We start from the raw sequence: 22,177 nt of genomic DNA on the forward strand, positions 1-22,177 counted from the left end.
TTAAAACCAAGAAGTTCCTCAGGATTATAAAACCTAGGCTACTTAAGTGATGCAGAGGCCTCATTTTGGGCTTTTCCCCCCCCCTTTTTCCTCCTCTCTGCACAGGACTACTATAGTCTTTTCCTGGCCATAGGGGTCCTTCAGTTATGATCATTTGCAGTCAGCCGACAGCAGCAAAGTGAGCAAACATGAGGTGAGAGCATCACTTCTACCACAAAAGACTACTTTGTAAGTAATCTTCCTGATGCATCCCAATTCCTTAGCATATCCAAAACCTTTTGATGTAACAAACTATAGGGTTTTTCCTACATTGAAATTTTTTTGGCGGCCGGCAAAACGATTTTTTGTCCCGCCAAAGCCTTATTTGATCTGTAATTGGGTTTTGTGAGTGAAGCAGACTACTGACGGAGTGACGGAGAAAACGAGAACAGCGCTCCACCCCCGCGCGGGCACTTTCCATCTTCAGTTCTGTCTTTGCCCTCTCCCTCACATAAAAATCAGCTGATCCCAGGGTCGTCGCTAGTGGGGTGAAAGGTGGTGACGATTATAGGGGCACACGGCTGAGGGGGTGCCCCTGGCGATCTCAACAGCCTGGCTGAGACCAGCCTAAAAAGACGCTCAGGATAGTTGACAGGCCACTGCTGCTTGTGGTCACAAAAGCTTACCATTTTAACGTGTTTTTAAGCCTTGCCACTTGTCGATTTAAACATTAAAAAGAGTTTAAAGCATTCCAACACAAGACACGGAAAAGCTGTTATTCGCGCAGAGCTCGCTATGTTCGGTGAGCACGCGGAGAGAGAGTCGCATATCACAGACAGCAACACTGAACCAAGCTCTCCTTTGTGAAGTTCTCCTCGAACTTCCCCCTGCACCTGAATGAACAAATACATATCGCAGTTTAAACAAACAGAAAAGGATGTGAAAGTCCAATTCAGCACCGCGGTGTTCTGGTGTTCAGAGCTCATGCAGAGAGATGAGTCTCAAAACGCCTAAACACTGAATTTGCCTTATTTTGCTCTTGTACCGACAAATACAAATACAGTCAAATTCATACCGTCTTGGAAAGCATGTTCGAAATAAATGGTCGGTTAGGTCTTTGATGTTTGATGTTCATCAAATTTGATGTGCATTATATTGGATGGATTCATCGTGTCTAAAAGTGACCGCGTGGAATGTTAGTTAATCCAAGAAAATGAAAGATTAAAAAAAAAAAAAAAAAAAAAAAAAAAAAAAAAATCATACACTGCTCTCGACTGAATTACTTCTTTTTACCAATAATTAATGCACAGTCAAACCAGCCATTATTCAGACACCAGATATATAATTTACCTAGTAGGTGCAGGACACTATAATACATTTATGCAGGTGAGTATAGCAAAATAAAGTGAACTGCGACATATTATACCCAAAAATTCTTCATACAGTGGACCACTAGTGAAATTGATTAATAATAATAATAATAATAATAATAATAATAATAATAATAATAATATTATTGATAATGATAAAATTGGGACCAAAATTATTCAGCACCATGTATTTATAAATAAAAAAAAATCTATACAGTTATGAGGCGTTTTGTGTGTGTGTGTGTGTGTGTGTGTGTTGACAAATCTTTCGTGATGTCCTAAAAGCCAGGATTCCCACACAACATGTCCGCTAAAGTCTGATTTGTGACCTAATGACTCTTTTGAGCCGATTCATTATAATGAATGGTTAAAGCAATTGGTCTGCCCGTCAGTGTCTGAATCGGTGTATAACAAATCATTACTTCTTAGAAGAACATACACATCTGGAATGAGAAAGTAAGTGTGCTTACCCCATTTAGCAAGAGTGTTAAGTAAAATTAGCCTTAATAATCCACAGTATGTATAGGCCTATGACAATGTGTAGTAAATTACCTATAAAATAATTTAGTTTAAAGTTAGACTGGAGTAAGATGAAACTAGATCTGTTGCTATAGCTAGCTAAAAAATTTATTACATTTTAAATGGGAAAAAATACACTTATACCTTTTAACGTTACGTTTTTAAATTGATATGATTATACTAAAATTATTATCAGGTCTATCAAAAAAGGATTTTATCTTTCTTAACTATGAAAGCCAGTCATGGGAAAAAAAAAAATCACAGCTTTTTTTGCAAAGAGGTCAAGAAAAGATGACAGTGATCGTTTTTTCATGAATAGGATAAAAAAAAAAACTGTTTCTTTGTATTTGTTTTAAATTTAACATTTATTGTCAATATTGGACTTGCCGATCATGTGGGTACTAGGTTATTCTTTGCTGTGTGTGGATGACCATGTCGGTCAGCCACCACCGAAGACCAATTTTGACCCAGGAAAAACCCTGAAACTATGGACTCTCTTTTCTAGCATTTTAAATATAGTTGCTCCTTCACGCTTAAGGGAGATTATGGAAAACAGTCTGACACCATTGTATAATGAGCACATGCACCCTAAAGGGAGCAGCCTGGAAAATGGAGCACAGCTGGATTAAAAAAAAACTAGAGGCATTTCATATTGCTTGGCGGGAAAGTAACCTATCCTACAGAAAAGCATTAAAAATTACTAGATCTGATTACTTTGTCTCTTTTAGAAGAAAACGAACATAAGGCCATCCTTAAAATATTTTGGTTTGCAGTAACGGTAAAAAAAAAAAAAAAAAAATATTTTTTTTAAAAGCATCGGTAGGTAGGACTATATTTTGTAAAGTTTCAATGTAAAAAAAAATAAATAAATAAAAATTGTTGATGGTGATTACGTAGGTATGAATTTAAATAAATTAGCATATTGTGACATCAGTGACTGGGTCTTCAACCCGTGCCTTCAGGCGCATCATTGCAAACCTCATTTTGATGCAGGCTATATTGACCACAAAATAATAGAAATCTTTGTCAATCTGTCCTAAATTGACAGGGTCAGTCGGGTTACAGCAAACAAGAATATTTAAGGATGGCCTAACCCTAGGTGTTTATTCAATACAGAGGCTAAATTAACGAAAAATAAAACATCAAGTGTTGACATTTTCCAACAGGACAGCAGTAATGACTATTCTATAGGAAAGGAAGAATTGTATAAACTTGTTAAACATGTTATACCCTATTCTAAGCTCCTAGAACCTCTGACTATTATTAATTTATCATCGTCTTTAGGATGTCTCCAAAACCTTAAAACTGGCTGTTATTAAGCCTCTCAAATAAAAAAATAAAAAAGACCCTAAGAACTAGTTAATTACAGACCGATCTCGAATCCCCCTTTTCGGTCCAAGATACTAGAAAAAAGGTATCCTCACCTAACCATTATATTCATTCTTAGAGAAAATGGTATCTGTGAGGATTGCCAGTCAGAATTTAAACCGTATCATACAGAGACCGCTCTAGTTAGTTACAAATGACCTACTCTTATCATCGGATCATGGTTGTATCGCTCTATTAGTGCTACTGAACACTGCATTCGACACTATTGATCACAACATTCTTTTACATAGACTAGAAAAGCTTGTTGGCATTAATGGAAATGCATTAACATGGTTTAAATCGTATACATGACTGCCATCAATTTGTAGCAGTGAATGAAGAGGTATCATGTTGATGATCCTCTGCTCTACATTTCTTTGCGGCCCAGCGCAACATACCAATTTGAAAAACTAGTGGAATGCATAGTCGATAAAAAAATAAATAAATTATGACTGTTTCTACCGGTTAAATTCAGAAAAAAACCGAGGCGTTAATTATAGGACCTAAAAATTCTGCATGTAATAACCCAGAACACAGTCTAAGACTTGATGGCTGCTCTGTCGATTCTTCATACCCTAGGTGTGCTATTTGATAGCAATCCTTCCTTAGAAAGCCACATTTCTAAAACTGCATTTTAGGGATGCACCGAATCAGGGTTCGGATTTGGACGAATTCTGGGCTTTTTGACGGGGTTCGGTTTCGGCCAAACCTTAAGTTTTTTTTTTACCGAACTGAACCCGAGGCTTGCACTACGCTGGTCAACGTCACGCAGCCGTTGATTGCGTGAAGGTGTTTATATGAGGAACACGGCCCGACAGTTTGCTCTAAACTAAACTGTTCATGAATCTTGATCGGCTGGGACGATTTATACCATAGCATTACAGAGCCAGCCAGTCACATCTGGTGCTGACGTGGAGATAAGAGTTTTTTTTCAGTGAGCCTTTGATTCCTCTTAGAGAGGATCCTCTTCAGTGGTGAAATTCAAACCAGCAGCGATTTCCACTGATGGCAAAAACGACAAAATTCTACCTCTGTGTGCCAGTAAACATCTGTGCCCAGTGAAATACTTTTCAGTACTGATGGGGACATTCGTTCCCACACTCGCAACCGGCTGTCACCTGTTAATCCAGAGTGTCTTTTTAAAAAAAATTTTTTTATTAAACTCATTTCATGTGAAAGATTAGAGGTTTTACGTTAATTTAATTATGATGCAGGAGATGTGTGATCTTACGTAATATTTCTCGTAATATTTAGCTACTGTTCTAATCGTAGCCTATAAACGAAAACTAAACCGCCTACTATCCATGTTTATTGAATTAATGTTCAATTACATTAATTTCAGTTAAATCACCAAACATATTCTGATTTTTAAAAAGAAAAGAAAAACACTTCTTTGCATTGCTGCACTTTTATTGAAAGGTTTTGGTTGTTTACTTGGGTAAGCATAAACTTGGTAATTGTCAAAAAAGTTAATTTTCAAAAAAATTAAAAATACATTGTTGTGCACGTTGTTTACTTCATTAATGTGTTTTACTGTGTTAATGGAATAAGGATGCGAGTAGGATTCGGTATTCGGTTTAGACCGAACCCCAAAAATCTGGATTCGGTGCATCCCTACTGCATTTATCCATCGAAAAAAAAAAAAAAAAAAAAAAAAAAAATCTAAATTATGACCTATGCAAACAATGTAAAATACAAAAATGTTAATCCCAGTGTTTATGATTTCAAGGTTATATTATTGTAATGCTTTTTTGGGTCATTGTTCTGCACGCTTACTAAAACTCCAGCTGGTTCAAAATGCAGCTGTTAGAATTTCTTACTAGAACCAGGAAGTAGGGAAATACCGGTATCTAATTTTTCTGTTGCGGTTAGTTGATCATGCTTTTATCACTGTATACGGTATTGAAATTTTGTTTAAAAAAAGTGGTCATACAGTATAACAGGTTAAACTAGATAAAAAATTTTGTCAAGACAAACTTTAAGTTGGCTTGAGAAAGCCTGACCAGAAAGTTTGAAAAGTTTGAAAAGTTTAAGAAGTTTAAAAAAAGACAGTGATTAACATTTTGCTAGCATAACAAGCAAGTGACTAGCATGTACTTAGAATGACTAGCAAGGTATCTAGCATGTCGCTAGCATAATTAGCAAGTGACTAGCCATGTCGCTAGCATGATCAGTATGCGACTAACAAGTAGCTAGCATGATTAGCATTTGTCTAACATGATTAGCATGTTGCTAGGATGTTTCTAACATGACTAGCATGTTGTTAGCATGACTTTAGCATTATTAGCATGTTGCTAGCATGTTTCTAACATGACTAGCATACGACTAGCATATTGCTAGCATGATTAGCATGTTGCTAGCATGTTGCTAGTTTGATTAGCATGTTGCTAACATTTTTCTAGCATTACTAGCATGCGACTAGCATCATTTTAGTATGATTCGCATGTTTTGCTAGCATGTTTCCAGCATGATTAGCATATTGCTAGCATGTTTATAGCATGACTAGCATTCGACTAGCATGTTTCTAGCATGTTTCTAGCATGATTAGCATGTTGCTAGCCTGATTAACATGTTTCTAGCATGACTAGCATGCGACTAGCATGATTTTAGAGGTGTTTCAGTGTTATGGTAAGATATGAACCGGGAAGTTTACAGGAAGCATGTGACACGATGTGGCCAGTGTTGGGCAGTAGCGTCGCTACAAGCAGCGAAGCTACTAGTTTAACTACATTTCTCAGTAGCTTGGTCGTAGCTGAATCAAATAGCTTTTCAGTAGCGAAGCTCTTTTTTTTTTTTACCAAGTAGTGCGGTAGCTTCCACACAAGCTACATTTCGCAAGCATTTCTGAAGCTCAAACTCAAATCGGGAAATACAACTGCTAAGATCGCTGATCCTGGATCAGTAGTGACGTGACGGCACCACTTCATCTTGTTCGTGTTTACGGTGGATAGCAACCAACCAACCATCTTTATGATGCATTACCGCCACCTTCTGCTCCGGATGGTACCACTCCTTGGCCAGTCACGCAAAAATATTTGATGAAATGATGGCATAGGATGAGGTCGGAGTACAATTAATCCCGAGGAGTGAGTCGCCGTGGCCGTACCTCGACAAGTACATGACACTGACCGAGATAACAGAGAGAAAACATGTTTTCAGATGCTGCTTGTAAAAATTATCAGGGTCCAGCCTGGCCATTTTTTTTGTACTGTTTGGAGGTCTTGCATTTTGTTCTGCAAAGGCCTACAGTATATTAAGCATGCCCATGCAACAGGTGCATACACTTACTTGTGCGCACATTGTTAATTACATGTATTTTGATTGTTTTTGTTGCCAAAGTGATAAGGAACACAAAAAACTATTAAACTAATAAATTACACCTGCCTATCTGTTTGACTGACAGTTTTGAGCACTGAGATAGCATTGACTTGTAATAAAACGTGTTCAACATAAAAATTTAATTTTAAAAGTAGCTTAGATGTAGCAAGCTACTGTTGATGTAGCTTAGCTTGCTACATTTCCCAAGGGGGTAGCTTCAGTGTAGTTAAGCTTAATTTACTGTAGAGTAACTGGTAGCTTAGCTCAATACATTTTCCAAGTAGCTTGCCCAACACTGGATGTGGCGGTGTCCGGTTATGACATTCTAAGATTGACATGGCGAAGGACCAATCGAAGTCTGACTGACACACACGAGCACCCAGCACTGCAAACACATACAGAACACTGGGAGAGGCTGTTTATCATCAGATCGCATAAATCAGTGGAAAATGAATAGAAATTACGATTCTGTCTGAAGAAATATGAAATAAACATCAGTAAATATATCCATATATCTCCGTGGATATGCATCTTTGGTCTATAAATCCTTATTGATGCTGTTCAGTGAGTCTATGTGAACACAAATAAACCGCTGCTGACGTGACTGAATATGAATGAGTGGTGAATTTCTATTAAAAATGTGGCAATACGGATTTATTACTCCTGACATAAATTACTAAATAACTGTCACTGCAACAATGTTTTATCAAAACATTGGTCAAATATCGAAGCTTGATTCTTTAAACTTTCAATTGATGCACAATTTTTTCTAGATAAAGAGTGATGTTTAATGTGCTGTGAAAGTGAAACAATAATAAACTGGGGCCGTCGGCGACGTTTGCAAGTAAAGGGGTTTTAATATTCAATCCAGCATTAATACCACCCATTTTCAATTTATTTCTCACCAGTTTATGTTCACCTGGCTGGTTTCGTTTATATTTGCCAAGTTATTATGAAATTTGAAATAATCGTGTACTTTATTTGTCCGATCTACAGACGAAAAGCCAGAATCACTGTCCTCTGAAGCTGGAGAAATGGATGTTATTTTCACTTAAGACAAAAAGATCATACAAGCACTCATTTTGATCTCTATAATATATTCTTCTAATTGTTTTGTGTTGATTCGCTGCACTGTTTTAATTTAAAAGGCTGTCGTGACTTTTTTTTCCTTCCAGTATTCATAAGCTGTATCACGCTGTCAAATAGCCTGGCTGATGAAGTGCTCATTATTTCGCTCTAGTCTTTCTCTCGGTTCTTTGACCTGAGACAATTTATTAATGAGATCCGATAATAATAACATATGTGAGTTTAGCTTGGCAGTGTGAATGAAATGTGTATTTATTTATCCGATCTCGCCCAGAAACGCTGCTGTCATGTGACTTTTTCCCTCAATGTCAAATAATATTTCGTTTTGCACGGCTCAACAAACACCTGGATTTTGCTCTTGTTGTGTTCTGAGTGGATTGTGTGGATTAATATTTTATTTTAAGCTCTTAAAAAAATATAAAATGACTTCACCATGTTGTGACGATGGATAGCAATTGAGGTGACGTTTCAGCCTGACAGAGAAAATCTCACAAGCACATATAAACACTAATTTTCATGTGTATAATACATTCTTCTAATTGTTTTGTGCCGTTTCGCTGCAGTGTTTTAATGAAAGTGAAAGGCTGTAAATTCTCTGTGGACTTCAAGTGTTCAGAGAAATGCATCGCAAGCTCGCGGGCAGTTGCCTGCCGTAAATATATCATGTTATTACTTTAAACAGTTCAGAAACATCTGAATTTAGCTCTTCTAACGTGTGGATTGAGTGCAATCGTCATTTTAAAAGGTCTTAATGAATTCGCTCGTTGTGAACTCCGTGGGGACAATGCCTGCATGACCAGCAGCTGATTCTTTGCTCATCTTTCTGACTGCTCTCTGCCCAGTCAATTATTAATGAGCCCTGACCCCTGTAATAATCAGATATGTTGGTTTAGCTTGTCAGTTTGAGGGAAATTGTATTATTTACAGTATTTTTGACCGATTTAAAAGTGAAATTAAACCTTTCAAGCCAACATAATAAGTTTAAATAGGATTTCAGTAAGTTGGCTTTCTCAAGCCAACTTAACTTTCTTATAACAAAAATAACTAAACATTTAAAACAAAGCAATACAGAAATATATATAAAAGTTAAATGTTTTACACATTAAAGTGCAAAAGAACTATAAAAACCAATAAGTATCACTTTACAGTAAGACCTCATTAGTTAACCTTAGTTAATGCATTATATTCAAGGCAAGGGAAGTTTATTTATAGCACATTTCATACACAATGGTAATTCAAAAAGAAAGTCCTGAAGAAAAATAATCAAAAATAAAACAATCAATTTAAGAACTTGAAAAGGATTTAAAGTTTGACTTAATGAATTTAAGACAGTTTAAAAACAGAAAACGATTTTACATAAAATATAGTGTAATCAGTTCGGACAACACAGTGCTCATCCAATAAGTGCACAGATAAACAATGAGCAATAACTACATTTACTATAGACCCCTTTTGCGCGGACGTCAGAGGTACGTCACGGCGCTAGCTGGAGGCAAAACAAACGGAAAACTGGAGGCGGCTAATACAAACCAACACAGGGTCGGCTACGCAAGGAGCTTAAAATGTAGTCTTGTTGTGTTGTTGGTTGCCAGAATCGACGGAGAACATTTTATATACATTGTTGTGATTAATTGTGACCGGAATTTAAGAACATGGTAAGAAAGAATAAATACAGAAAGTTTATAATTTGCAGTCTTCAGAATTTTTATTTCTAGAAACTAATTACATCTTAATAATAATTTTACTGTAATGTCACGCTTTATTTAATCAAAGGATCTATACGCCCTCATTTTCTCTTTACTATACACGCTCGGTTTCTCTATCAGGTAAGTGTAGATGTCAGGCCACTCAATCGGAGGTAATCCTGTCAGATCGTCCATCCAATGAGTGATTGTGTACGGGTCGACCAATCTGGTTCCGTCCGTTAAAGTTAACTTTTTCAAATAATTATCGCGGTCCCGGACAGTGAGTGACCTTAAATATTAAGATAAAGCAGATATATTCAGATTTTCTCCAGCCATTGTTAAAAAAAAACAAGCTAAGAAAACTCGCTAGCTACCATTTGTTCAAGTGTTGAGGGGAATCTTTCTGCCTCCAGCTAAGCCCCGCCCACACAAATACGTCACATTGTTTACCAACTGTAAAAGGGTCTATAGAAGTTATTAAATTGTTAAAAAAAAAAAATACAAGTCTTAGTTCATGTTAGCTCATTAAATAACACTGTTGCAACTTTCAATTTTAACAATGTGTTATTAATATATTGGAATACCTGAGATTAATGAATGTTCAGAATAATTTTTTAATTGGCAGTTTATGTTAACTAATGAAGCCATAATGTAAAGTGTGAATGCACAATAAATGATCAAAACTAGAGCTGCAACTAACGATTATTTTTTCTGTCAACTAATCTAACGATAATTTATTTGATTAGTCGACTAATCTAACGATTATTTTTATTACAATAAATAATCTAATGTTTTTTTTTTATTAGCTAATGAATCCTTTGGATAACTTCACAAAAAAATATATATAAAGTACAACTTCTAATGTGCTTCAACCTATGTGGTTGAAGTTTTTACAGTATAAAATAATAAAGAGGCAAAGAAAATTATTTTACTATGGTAAATGAGCTTATGATAGCGTTTATAATTAAACAACAGTAGCCATAAATTTGCAGTTGTCTGAGACGTCATGAAATGTTCTTTAGCATCACAAACCATAAAATGTAGTCAGGGTTCTGCTATGGTTTAGCATGGTTTCCAGAGATCTGGAGCTGATTCGGGGTAGCTCGGTGGTTTGTGACTGTCTCGCGGCGCGCTGTCTTTTAAGGTGCCGTTCACATATCACGTCTTTTGCGCGCTCAAGTTCGTTATTTCCAATGTAGGCGCGCGATAAATGCGCTCATAATGGAAGCGAAGTGGTCGCGACGCGCTCATTTTTTCCAGGCGCGTCCGCACCGCATCGAGTTAAAAATATCTCAACTTTTCAGAATGCCGCAAGCACAAGAATATCAGACCTGAACCAGGAAGTTGGCCACATGATCACACGGTAGCCAGTTAAACCGTAACACCGGAGAGCGCCAAGATGTTTTCCTCTGAGGTGCTAGCGCATCGCAGTTGTGCTGCCGTGGTACACCATATCGGTTTTGCAAAGGGAACAAAGGGCCATTTTATTTGTCCTCTGTTTAAAGTATTCCCATACTTTTGATAACAGGGGTCTCTGTTTTTGTGATAGAATGCAACTTTCTCCATTCCCAGTATGCCATTACGCGAGATGTAAACAAACAGTGTGACCCGTCGTTGCAGCACTAATCAAAACACTTTCAAACAATATCTAGGGCATTTGTAATCCAGATTAAAGGGGGGGTGAAATGCTCGTTTTCACTCAATATCCTGTTAATCTTGAGTACCTATAGAGTAGTACTGCATCCTTCATAACTCCAACTAGTACACTAGTACTCATAACTAGTTTTATTATATCCATAAGAGAAAGATAGTCTGTACCGATTTTTCCCGGAAAAACACGACCGGCTGGAGGCGCGACGTGTGGGCGGAGCTAAAGAATCACGAGCGCCAGTAGGCTTTTGCGTTGAGAGCATGTGGAAGCTGTGACATTACCGTGAGGGAAAACCATCATCCAAAACAAACCATGGCTTACAGTCAGATTTAGCCGTTTATTTATGATCCAGAATGCGATCGAGGCTGAAACTGAACGAGAGCAGCAGCAGCAACGACTCGCTCCGAGCGGGGCTCGAACCCGGGTCTCCGGCATGGGAGGGGACGCACTAACAAGGAGGCAGAGATATTTTAAGTAGTTTTACTCACCGCCTGCGGATCCAACACACGATCGTGACCCTTTTTCGTTGGGATTGCATCATCCTTAAGAAATAAACGATACGCAAATCAGTCGTCAAACTGGGCCTTGTTTGTAAAACAAGATTCTTCGAAATGCAGGGAACAAACAAAAACACTTGCACAACTCCGTTGATGCTCTGTAAAAATAAACTCCATCCACTGGTCCCTTAATGCGTTTTTTTTTTTGGTAATCTGTGCAGGGTTGTCTTTCCCTGGCAACCAAAAACACACTTCTTTTGTGAATTTTCGCGACGCTCTCGCTCTGATCAGTGAATCTCTCTGATCAGTGAAATGTCTGTGCTCAGCCTCGCTATACGGGAGCGCGCACTCTTCCGACAGAAGTTCCCTTAGGACCCATATAAGGAAATTCCGCTCCATCTAACGTCACACAGAGCCATACTCAAAAAAAACTTTCCGAAACTTGACAAACCGGAAGGAGTATTTTGGGAGCAAAAATACTCCTTCAAACATACAACTTAATTTTTGAAACTTTGTCCATGTTTAGCATGGGAATCCAACTCTTTAACAGTGTAGAAAACTCAGTATGCATGAAATAGCATTTCACCCCCCCCCCCCCCTTTAAAATAAATAAGTAAATAAAATAAAAAATTAATAACGTTTGAAGATAAATAGCCTATTAAAGCTGCAGTAGGTAACTTTTGTAAAAATATATTTTTTACATATTTGATAAACCTGTCATTATGTCCTGACATTAGAATATGAGACAGATAATCTGTGAAAAAAATAATATATAAAAATCAAGCTCCTCTGGCTCCTCCCAGTGGTCCTTTTGCCATTTGCAGAAAGTCATCCGCTCCCGGTAAGAAACAACCAATTAGAGCTGCGGTCCGTAACTTTGTTTGTGTTCAAAATGTAGAAAAATGTATATAATAAGCGAGTACACCATGAACCCATTTTCCAAACCGTGTTTTTAGCTTGCCCTGAATCACTAGGGTGCACCTATAAAAAGTGTTTATATTCGGACTATTTTAGATTGCTTTGGGGGTACCGCGGCGGAGTAACCCAGTACCTTTGTGATTCGTCGTAGACATAAACAGAGAGAAGTAGTTCCGCCTACGATGTTCTTCCGCAAGACGCAAGCAGTTCGGTTTATTAACCGATGGAGCGTCAAAAGTTACCTAACACAGCTTTAAGTCTAAGTATTAGCCATCTGCTGTCAGAAACTGAATGTGCTTTCATTCAGCGCGTCGCTCACGTGTTCCTCCATGTGCTTCTCATGCTGCTTGTTTACATCAGAGTGCATGCACTCTTTCAAGCAGCATACAGCGGTGTTGTGCATTTTAAGCAGCTGATGGGAATAATATTCTTAAAATTAATTCCAAAATCTAAATAATTTGTAATGTATTCACAATATTTAAGTGCCCACGATAACAATATCGTGCATATTAAATCACTGAAATATATCGCATTACCGAATACCGGCACAAGTCTACCAGGAAGTAAGACCATATTACCCCAGTTCTGTCAACACTGCACTGGCTACTAGGGATGCAAAATATCGATTAATTCCATAATTGTCTTTTGAATTAACGATCAATTAATCATTAACCATAATGCTGCAAAATGCATCTATTGCAAGCAGCAGTCACTGCTGAAGGAGTGGATGCCGAGTTGCCATATCCTTCATACTGATATTACATGATTTCTTGTTTGACTATTAATCAAGTTATGGCAAGAGTGAAATGTGTAACCTTATGTGCGCTTATGAAAAAGAATCCTGTTCTACCCTGTATTTATTTTCCTCAAGATTAATGTCCACATATTATGTGTGTGTATCCAACCATAATAAGACACTCGCCAGTGCTAGAAAGCCTTGGATTTTAGATAAGTTCTGTGTATTTGTGTTAGTATCTGTCTGAACAGGGAGAAGCTCAGACAGTCCCAGGACAAACCATCAACTGCCAGTGTCCAGCGTATCAGATATACGTCTTTGGAGAGTTTATCTAGGTTTTGGAAACAATCAGAATTGTGTTGACTTATGTATTGACGCAATTAGTATCCTCTGTCAGGGTATAACTATGGTTGATTTTGAGTTGTACTGGGAGCGGCCTACGAACTCAGTCGAGAGTATTGAAGCTGATGAAATTGCTGCTGATGAAATTGCAAACTATTTTCTTCAAGTAAAATTAACTCATCTCTGACTCCTGGTCTTCATTGCCAAATATCTGGTCCTTGGGTTTTAACTGTAAATTTCCCTACACTGCCATGAAAGGATGTGCAAAAGCCACACACACACACACACACACAACGCTTCCTCACTTGAATTAATGGGGTTTTAGTCTGAATAAAATGCTAGTAGCAGGATTATAAAAGAGATGAGATTATGATCATTTCATAAAATCAAGAGTGCACCATACGTTTGAGATAGATTTACTTTGACTTACCTATCCTGCATGGAGACTGCTGAACGCACCTCTTTAAATTCTTTTGTGGTGCTCGTAGTTGTATTTTAAGACACAATTGCAATGTTTTCAACTGACATTATGTCATTTAAAATAAAATGATCCTAATTTATCTGTGGCGCGCTTAACTGCACTGCGCATTAAGTGAACCGCATCCATCGGCGCTGCTGCAGCAAAACACACTGGTGCTCACATTAATTTGATCCTGCTGGATTCTGTTTCTAGAAAATGTCATATTTAGAATTTTTGTGTTCCGGTAGGCTTAGCCTATTTGTTTTTTAAAATCTGACACAAGTGCTTTAGATCGTGACAGTGCGTGCGTGCAGACAAGGATGGCCGAGCAAGGCTTTGACTAGATTTATTTGGAGATTACTGCTCATGTCTCTTTCAGCACAAACCCAAATGTTTCCATATTTGCAATGTATTTGAATAGTTTAAATTATAAGTAGCAAGTTTGAATCGCTAGAATGTGTGCTCCAGCGCGATCGAAACAGCGGAGACAGAATTTTTTATTTTTTTTTCGCAGGGTTAGGAAAATGTTAGATCGCGACCATGTCTCTGGATGTCATTCGAGATCTAGCCTTAATGTAGCTTTGTTCTAGTATGCCGGTTTCATTTCTTAAATCTACTAATTTTGCAGGTTTATTTTATTATCTTTCACTTTTAAAGTCACATCTCTTACTGTGTGTGGTAAACATGGGAAGGGAAATTAAAGATTTCATGAATTAAGAATTTGTTTCTATTACCTTGTTCCCTTATTTCAGTTAAATCATGGGTTATTTAGGGAACAAAATTAACGAAACATGGACAATTGCCACAAATTAATAAGTCGTAGGAACGAATTAAGTTGTAGGAATGAATAGACTACCTGTCCTGTCACTGTGTCCCGCAGCCCTGCAAAGCACAGTTATCTGATGAAAAGACTTAGTTACTACATTTCTATTGCTTTTCATGTTGAAGAACTTGTCATTTTTATTTTAATGTACTTTTAAAGTTTACATCACATTAAAAGCTTAATTAGTACACCGAATTAATGATTAATTTATATAAAGTCACCATCACTCACAGCGACTCACACATGTTCTGCGCACGAGCCGCATGCAACCCAACATTAAATCAGTTAACCGACCATCAACAACCTTAATCGATCAATCTCTTATCGTCAATTAACCTATAATCGATTAGTCGTCTGCATCCCTACTGGCTACCTATTAAACATTGTATAGATTTAAAAATCTTGCTCATTACTTTTATTGCCCTGAATAGTATAGCACCTCAGTATTTGAACAAGCTCGTTACATTATAGTTCTCCACGTCCACTGCGCTCTCAAAACTCTTGCATTTTTTGAGAATAACTACAATAACTAAATCAACTGCGGGTGGCAGATCATTTTCCTATTTGGTGCCTAGAATAACTCTAGAATAACCTACCTAACATTGTTCAGGAGGCAGACACAGTCTTGCAGTTTAAATCTAGATTAAAGATCCATCTATTTAACCTGGCTTACACAGAACACACTAATACGCTTCTAATATCCAAATCAGTTAAAGGATTTTTAGGCTGCATTAATTGGGTAAACCAGAACCGAGAACACTTCCCATAACACCCAATGTACTGGCTACATCTTTAGAAGAACGGGATACACTAATATTAGTCTGTTTCTCTCTTATTCTGAGGTCACCACAGCCAACAGATCCAGTCTGTATCCAGATCAGATGGTGGAAAGGGCCCTAGAAAGGACCTCTATAGACCTGACAGCAGAGACCAGTACAACTAGATGAGCCCCAGATACAGATCCCCTGTAAAGACCATGCCTCAGACGACTGCAGGAACCAGTTGAGTCCCCTGCACAATGTGACTTTGCTACAGCCTGAAATTGAATTACCGATTTCATCTGGCCAGAAATTGTTTGTACATTTAAAAAGCACATCCTTCCACCTTGCTCAAAGAATTCATAATTTGACCGATTTCTATAAATCAGCAAATTATTTTTTCACAGCAGAACTCCTATCACTTAGGCTTGGGACGGTTACCGCACTACCGCAGTCACGTGATGCCTACTGCGGGTCTAAACCTGTAACGGTCATCACCGCACCAAAAAAAAAAAAAAAAAAAAACAACATTGGCCTGCACATCTGAATGCCTTCGGCAGAAGTAAAATGAGCCATTTTAATCTAGATTAATTCCAAGATTACAGTGAGATTAATCTAGATTAAAAAATGTATCTATGCACCATCCATTTGTATTGACTAGAGTACCTGTGTAATGTCTTGTAGCCTATATATTCATTTTACTAAAGCATAAAATACAGGCGGATGACTCATGAGAAAGACAAAAAAAGCAGGACCTCAGTTTTTAATTGCACGTGCTTATTCTGCTTAACACAATTCTCTCACGTGGTTGTGCAGCCGACAATTGTGCATTTAAGCTACTATTCCATCGAAACATGGCAGAGAGGGCTAACTTGGTGGCAAAGCCAAATGTCACGTCGCCAATATGGGCACATTTAGGCTTTGAACCTGATGAAAAAAGGACTTCCAGGCAATTTTAATGAGCCCATTTGTAGAATTTGCTACAAAAAGATTCCGGTATCACGTTCAAATACGTCCAACCTGAGGACGCATCTTACAATACAGTCTTTTTTTTTTTTTTAGTAGGCCTACTTATAAATATTATTTATAAATATTTATATTTATCTTATTTGTAAGTAAAAAAACAACCACAATATTTTGAGCACCGACACTTTGTTAAATTAAATAGCATCCGTTAAATTATAGCCTTAAACCACACTGAGACCAAAGCGCACACGAGATACAGGCTAAATAAATATAAATATGAAAAATATAATATAAATAATATTTATATATATTATAGATTTTTAAATATTTATATTAATTTAGCCTATATGTCTACATATTTATATTACTCTATATGCCTTCGTTAAAGAGTCTTCATCAACCACTGAGACAAAAAAAGCGCACACGTAATATCTATATAAATATTAAAATAGAAAGAAAAAATGTCTGCCGTTTTGATGGAAAAATACAGTGCACCCTCAACTCAACAGCTATTGGCAAAGACCGCGTTTGTCGACCCTAGGTATAAGGATATTGACATTTCTGACGAGGTGCAGGATGAGCTCATGGAGGAGATGATGAATGTCCTCGCCCAAAAATATATGACCATTTGCGCTACAAGCATTCCCTCAGAACGTGTGTTCAGTGCTGCAGGTAACGTCGTTACGTCTTTCAGGGCCTCCCTTAAACCTGACAAAGTGACCATGCTAGTTTTTCTAGCAAAAAATATGAAGGCTGGGATGTAAATCATTATTCTAAATGTGAAATAATAAATGTTAAATAAACGTGTTCCTTATGCTCAATTGCCTTAGCCTCTGTGTGCGCAAAAGTCATTATAGTTTAAGTGATTGTTTGATGACGACGACTGTAGCCTAATCTGAAGGTAAAAACATGGAAAATAAACATGCAAATTAATATCTATTACTGATCAATATGACAAATAAAAATGTGTTTGTTTGTCTTTATGATGCTCTATCTTCAGATCTCTGTTGTGAATTGCGATCAATTATCGCCCCCAAAAAATATGATGGCTCGCCTATTATTTCGTTTTGCAGAATTTTTATTTCAGACACCATTCCATTTCTGTTTTAAATGCTCTTGTTCTAAAATGTAAAAAAAAAAAAAAGTAAAATAAACCTGTTCCTTATATACACACCTCCCGTGTGTGTGCAAAAGTGGAAGTCCATCGATCATGGTGGTGTGGGGGGGGGGGGGGGGGGGGTTGGGTTGCGGTTTACCGTAATACCGCGGGAATTTATTGCTTTTCAACCACGGTAAGAAAAAAATTAAATACCGTCCCAGGCCTACTAATCACTAACAATGATAAACGAGAGCATCATTTCCTAATGTATTCCAAGGTCAAGGGAAAGCTCTGAGGTCTGCTTTAATCAGTAAGAACTAGAAAATCTAAATCATTGCATGGCCGAGCAAAGACCCAAAATAGAAACAACAGTGTTGCCAGAGGAGACTACAATAGGTGCAGCAGGATCATGTTACCGTGGCTGAACTGAGAACTTAAATTATGGACTCTTATGGATTTCATAACCTAAATTGTCTCTCGAGAGCCTGGCGTTTAAGCGGAGAACACACCACACGACTGTCAGGCTGATTATGAATGTAATTTGGTATTGACAACTCATCGTGCCAAGTCCAACCAGGTCTCTTTCAGTTGGGCTCAGTCGCTTTTTGCAATCAGCAGAAAAAGTTGTATAGCATGTGGTGTCAAGAACCAGTTGTTGCTAGTGGTTTTCTCAAAGATTTTTTTTAAAAACAGCAATTTTTTTATTAATTGTACATGCTGCTTTGCAGTGGAAATGTGCTCAATGTCAAGCCATCATTGTTAATTTTCACATTGTAATGGTCACTCATTAATTTATTGATGTACTTATCAGCTGTCAGACTATGAGACGACACCGTCATAACATCCTATGGGTGCGTCCCAATTCAGATTGAATGACTGGCATTTTGACACCGCAAGCTAAATTCTTTCTAACCTTATCTCCATATTATCTTGCAATTATTATGCTTACTGCACACATAAAATAAGGAGTTTATATTAGTAGTCCCATATTCATAACTGACCACAAAGCCTGTTTACAAATGTCTACCATTGTAATATACATCTGCCAATGTCTGTTTACAGTGTGTATAAACAAAAAGTGTGTGCTTTTATTTATTTTACTCTCTGCACAACTCTTTAAACATTGGATTGATTTTACTAAATGAAGTGTGCACCAAATAGAAATTCCAACAGGAAAACTTGGTTTTGGCAGATGCTGATAAAATTCAATGACTAGGATCAGGTGGGGGGCAAAAACAAAATACTGATCAAGACATCCCTAATAGTTACATTTAAATTTTGCTAAATCTTTTGCTACTAGATCTCATCACAGCCCTAGTTGGGATCCATTAATATAAAAAGTTATAAATCAATATTTATCAGTTCTGAAATTTTGTCAGCAGAGTTAAAGTAGAGAACCTTCTTTACCTTCTTAAAAAGAACAACACCATCCTTGGCCACTTCAAACTTTGAAAAGCCTGCATCATCAGAGATGATGCCAAAGGGGATGTCATCCACAGCCTCTGCTGTTTTAATGAAGGCCTTGGCATTTTCTGATTCAACATCCTGCAAAGAAGCCGAAATTTTTATGTGAAAAAAGCACCCAAAACTAAACTAGCTGAAGAAAACAATGACATTTACCTTAAAGAACCCAATGACTGCAACCTCATTATCAGCAATAAGAGACTCTGCCTGGGTCACATCAGTTAAAGTAGTAGCTGCAGGGCCAGTTCGCTTTTTCAGCCAGTTGACAATGTCATCAGCCTGTCGGCCAGCTGTAAACAGAGAATGAGAATGTCAAAGTGAGACAAAGGAAACTGGTGGTATAAAAGCAAACACTTGTACATGTACAGAAAAAAAAGCACCATATCAACTATAGGAGATGTGCCACATTTCGATTTGGCACATTATTAATATATATATATTTTTCCCCAAAGCACCTTGCACTGCGTTTCATCAGTTCATGCATTAATTTGGAAATAAACATGTGACCTCGGTGTGTTAATCCCCAGTTCTACTTTAAGCTACAGAAATAATGCACTGATATTAAATATACATGCACGCTATTAAATGCAGTAAACATAACTAAAGTATTCCTTTCACGCATCCGCACCAATTTATGTCCATTTATGACCACAGGGCAGGACCGACATGCTGTCAATGTGATTGACATGACACGGTCTCAACCTTATAGAGCCCTTCCATCAAGGACTCGACAAAGATTAAATATTCTGGAATTTAGTTTTCTTTGATCGCTCAAGGAATCTGAAGAGTGTTACTTTTTTTTATGACCTTGAGACATCTGAAAGTCATGGAACTTGCATTTGCTGAGACAGGTCTGGCCTGCAGGAGTAAGACAGCCATGGAGAGCAGACTACAGCAACCATACCAAAGGCAACGTGAGAAACTGACTGTTGAAGGAAAAGGGGGAGGGGCCCTTCTACAAATAGGCTGGAACTCCGGGCTTCCACGTACAGAATGACATGCACGTCTTCAGCAGTTAGCACTCACATTAATGGTATGCAGACCACTGACCAGTCTAAACTGAATAATGCTTTATGGTATAAGATGGCATCAATACAGCTCAGTCACACTTCACAGCAGTTAAAACCAAAACAAACCTGTTAGAACTTTGTGCACTTACTGATTTCCTTCTGTCTGGTTTTAAGCCAGGCTTGTTATTGATTTTGGAAAAAAAATGAAACCTTTTTCCTTCACACAAAAGAAGAAGTCAAAAGCTGAACACAGTCTAGTAGTCCACAGACAAAGATGCACCATGAATATTATACAGGAAAATTGTGGCTGATATCTCTAACCGGAATACTCCTTGGGGTTTTCCTTCTCTCCTCCCTTGAAGAACTTGATGGTGGGATATCCACGAACACCAAACTCCTGAGCGAGCTCAGATTCCTCCGTTGCATCCACCTTTGCTAGTTTGATGTCTGAGCCTTCAGCTTTCAGCATACCAGCTGCTTTGGCATATTCGGGGGCCAGGGCTTTACAGTGCCCACACCATGGTGCATCTGCAGTTAGCAAAAAATAGTTAAATGCAATAAACCTGACATATACGGTCACTGCATGTTAGCAATTTTACATTCATTACACAAGCCACATTAGCAGTAATTTGATATATATACACACATACATATACACACTCTAGTGTTCAACCCAGTAAAACGGAATAAACTAAGTAAGCCAAACATATTACTCTAATCTTTCTCAACACGTCATCTCTCACAACCTGACATGCTATTAAAGTCAAGACCAAAGGTCAGTGGTTATAAAAATTCACATGCAACAAATACTCACTCTTATCAGATAAAACACTTATGAAAGACTGTATGGTTTACGTTTTCATTACATTGTTCACATGAAGAGTGTTTTTAAATACCAAATTGAATTCAAGTTATTTTTCTGATGTACACGTCAACCTAACGTGATGTTGCTGCAAAGTCCGTCCCATATTACTCGTAGTCACACCTCTGAGTATGACGAAACACTCGTGTAGGCTAGTGATTGGCTAATTCGAGAGTCCATCACGTCCCTCTATCAGGATATACTCAAGAGTGCCCAATAAATTTAGCCCGATAAAGCGTAGATAAACTAACCTAGCAGCCCGGTTACACACAGTCTGTGAAGTCTGTTCTGGTTTAAAACTCATTCTTGCTTAACCATAACATAATGCATCCCATTATTAAGTGGCGAAACCGAAAAACAAAGCAGAAGGAAATCAAGTGAAAAAGCATATCAATGAATTCATTATCTTCAACACGACAGGAACTCAGAGCTACTGCTCCAAGACTGCCATCGCCCTGAATACATATAAAATCTACCAACTTGAATGTATTATTCTTAAATGGATTCGACGTACTGTACTTCAGCGTTGAACGTTTTGGGGCGAGTGGCAAATACCTCTTCAAATCATTAACTCACGTTCTTACATTGCGGTTTAATGTTATCATTTACATTTGGTTAGCGCACGTCTATTAATTGGGTTATGATTGCAAGAGATTAAGTACTGCAAAACTAAGAATAAAAAAAAACAACACACTTCACTAAGAGTTGGTTTCGTTTTGCGTTCTCCTCATGCACAAGCTATCGACATGAACGCAGCAACAATTCAAACAAAGTTGGTGACTAACGTTACTTACAAAATTCAACAAGGATATTTGGGTAAGTTTTGAAGGCCTCCTCGAAGTTACTTTTCTTGAGTACGAGCACGTCCTCCTCCTCGGCGATATCAGCCGTGCTCATAGCGGCCAGTGCGCACACAATCAACAACTTCAGCATCTTGGATCACTTCCAAACGTGCCAATTATTGATAATACCGTGATGGAAACCTGGGACACTGTTAGCGCAGCGGGTCTGCTTTCACCTTTAACAGTCTGAAGTGTTGCTTGAATTTTGCGTCTGCCGCTAATTACGTGGCATTGAGCGCAGGAAACAGAGAGGACAGCGCTGCTGCGCATGCGCATTTATCAGGCCGAACGCAGTTCGTGTTGAATTGTGGAGATTTTTTTTTTTTTTTTTTTTTTTTTAATTTTATTATGAACAATGCACAGGACAATAGGTACAGAGAACACTACAACTACTGTGCAACCTGCACAAAAAAAAAAAAAAAAA

At 37.8% G+C, this 22,177-nt stretch overlaps 1 protein-coding gene across 2 annotated transcripts in view; it reads right to left on the bottom strand.

The window, feature by feature from the left end:
- p4hb (prolyl 4-hydroxylase, beta polypeptide) overlaps positions 1 to 22,007 on the bottom strand; it is a 41,994-nt gene extending 19,987 nt beyond the window's left edge. The window contains exons 1-5 of one of the 2 annotated variants that reach the window (XM_052558435.1): positions 21,706 to 22,007; positions 20,371 to 20,577; positions 19,196 to 19,329; positions 18,983 to 19,120; positions 11,465 to 11,518 (exon numbers count right to left, since the gene is read on the bottom strand). In XM_052558435.1, coding sequence (XP_052414395.1) covers positions 11,465 to 11,518; positions 18,983 to 19,120; positions 19,196 to 19,329; positions 20,371 to 20,577; positions 21,706 to 21,844 — 672 coding nt within the window. In that variant the 5' untranslated portion in view covers positions 21,845 to 22,007. The remainder of the gene's footprint in view (positions 1 to 11,464; positions 11,519 to 18,982; positions 19,121 to 19,195; positions 19,330 to 20,370; positions 20,578 to 21,705) is intronic. The other variant, XM_052558436.1, reaches the window with a different exon arrangement.
- Between the last annotated feature and the right edge of the window lie 170 nt (positions 22,008 to 22,177).

The sequence above is a fragment of the Carassius gibelio genome, chromosome B6, assembly GCF_023724105.1.
Source record: "Carassius gibelio isolate Cgi1373 ecotype wild population from Czech Republic chromosome B6, carGib1.2-hapl.c, whole genome shotgun sequence".
NCBI lineage: Eukaryota > Metazoa > Chordata > Actinopteri > Cypriniformes > Cyprinidae > Carassius > Carassius gibelio.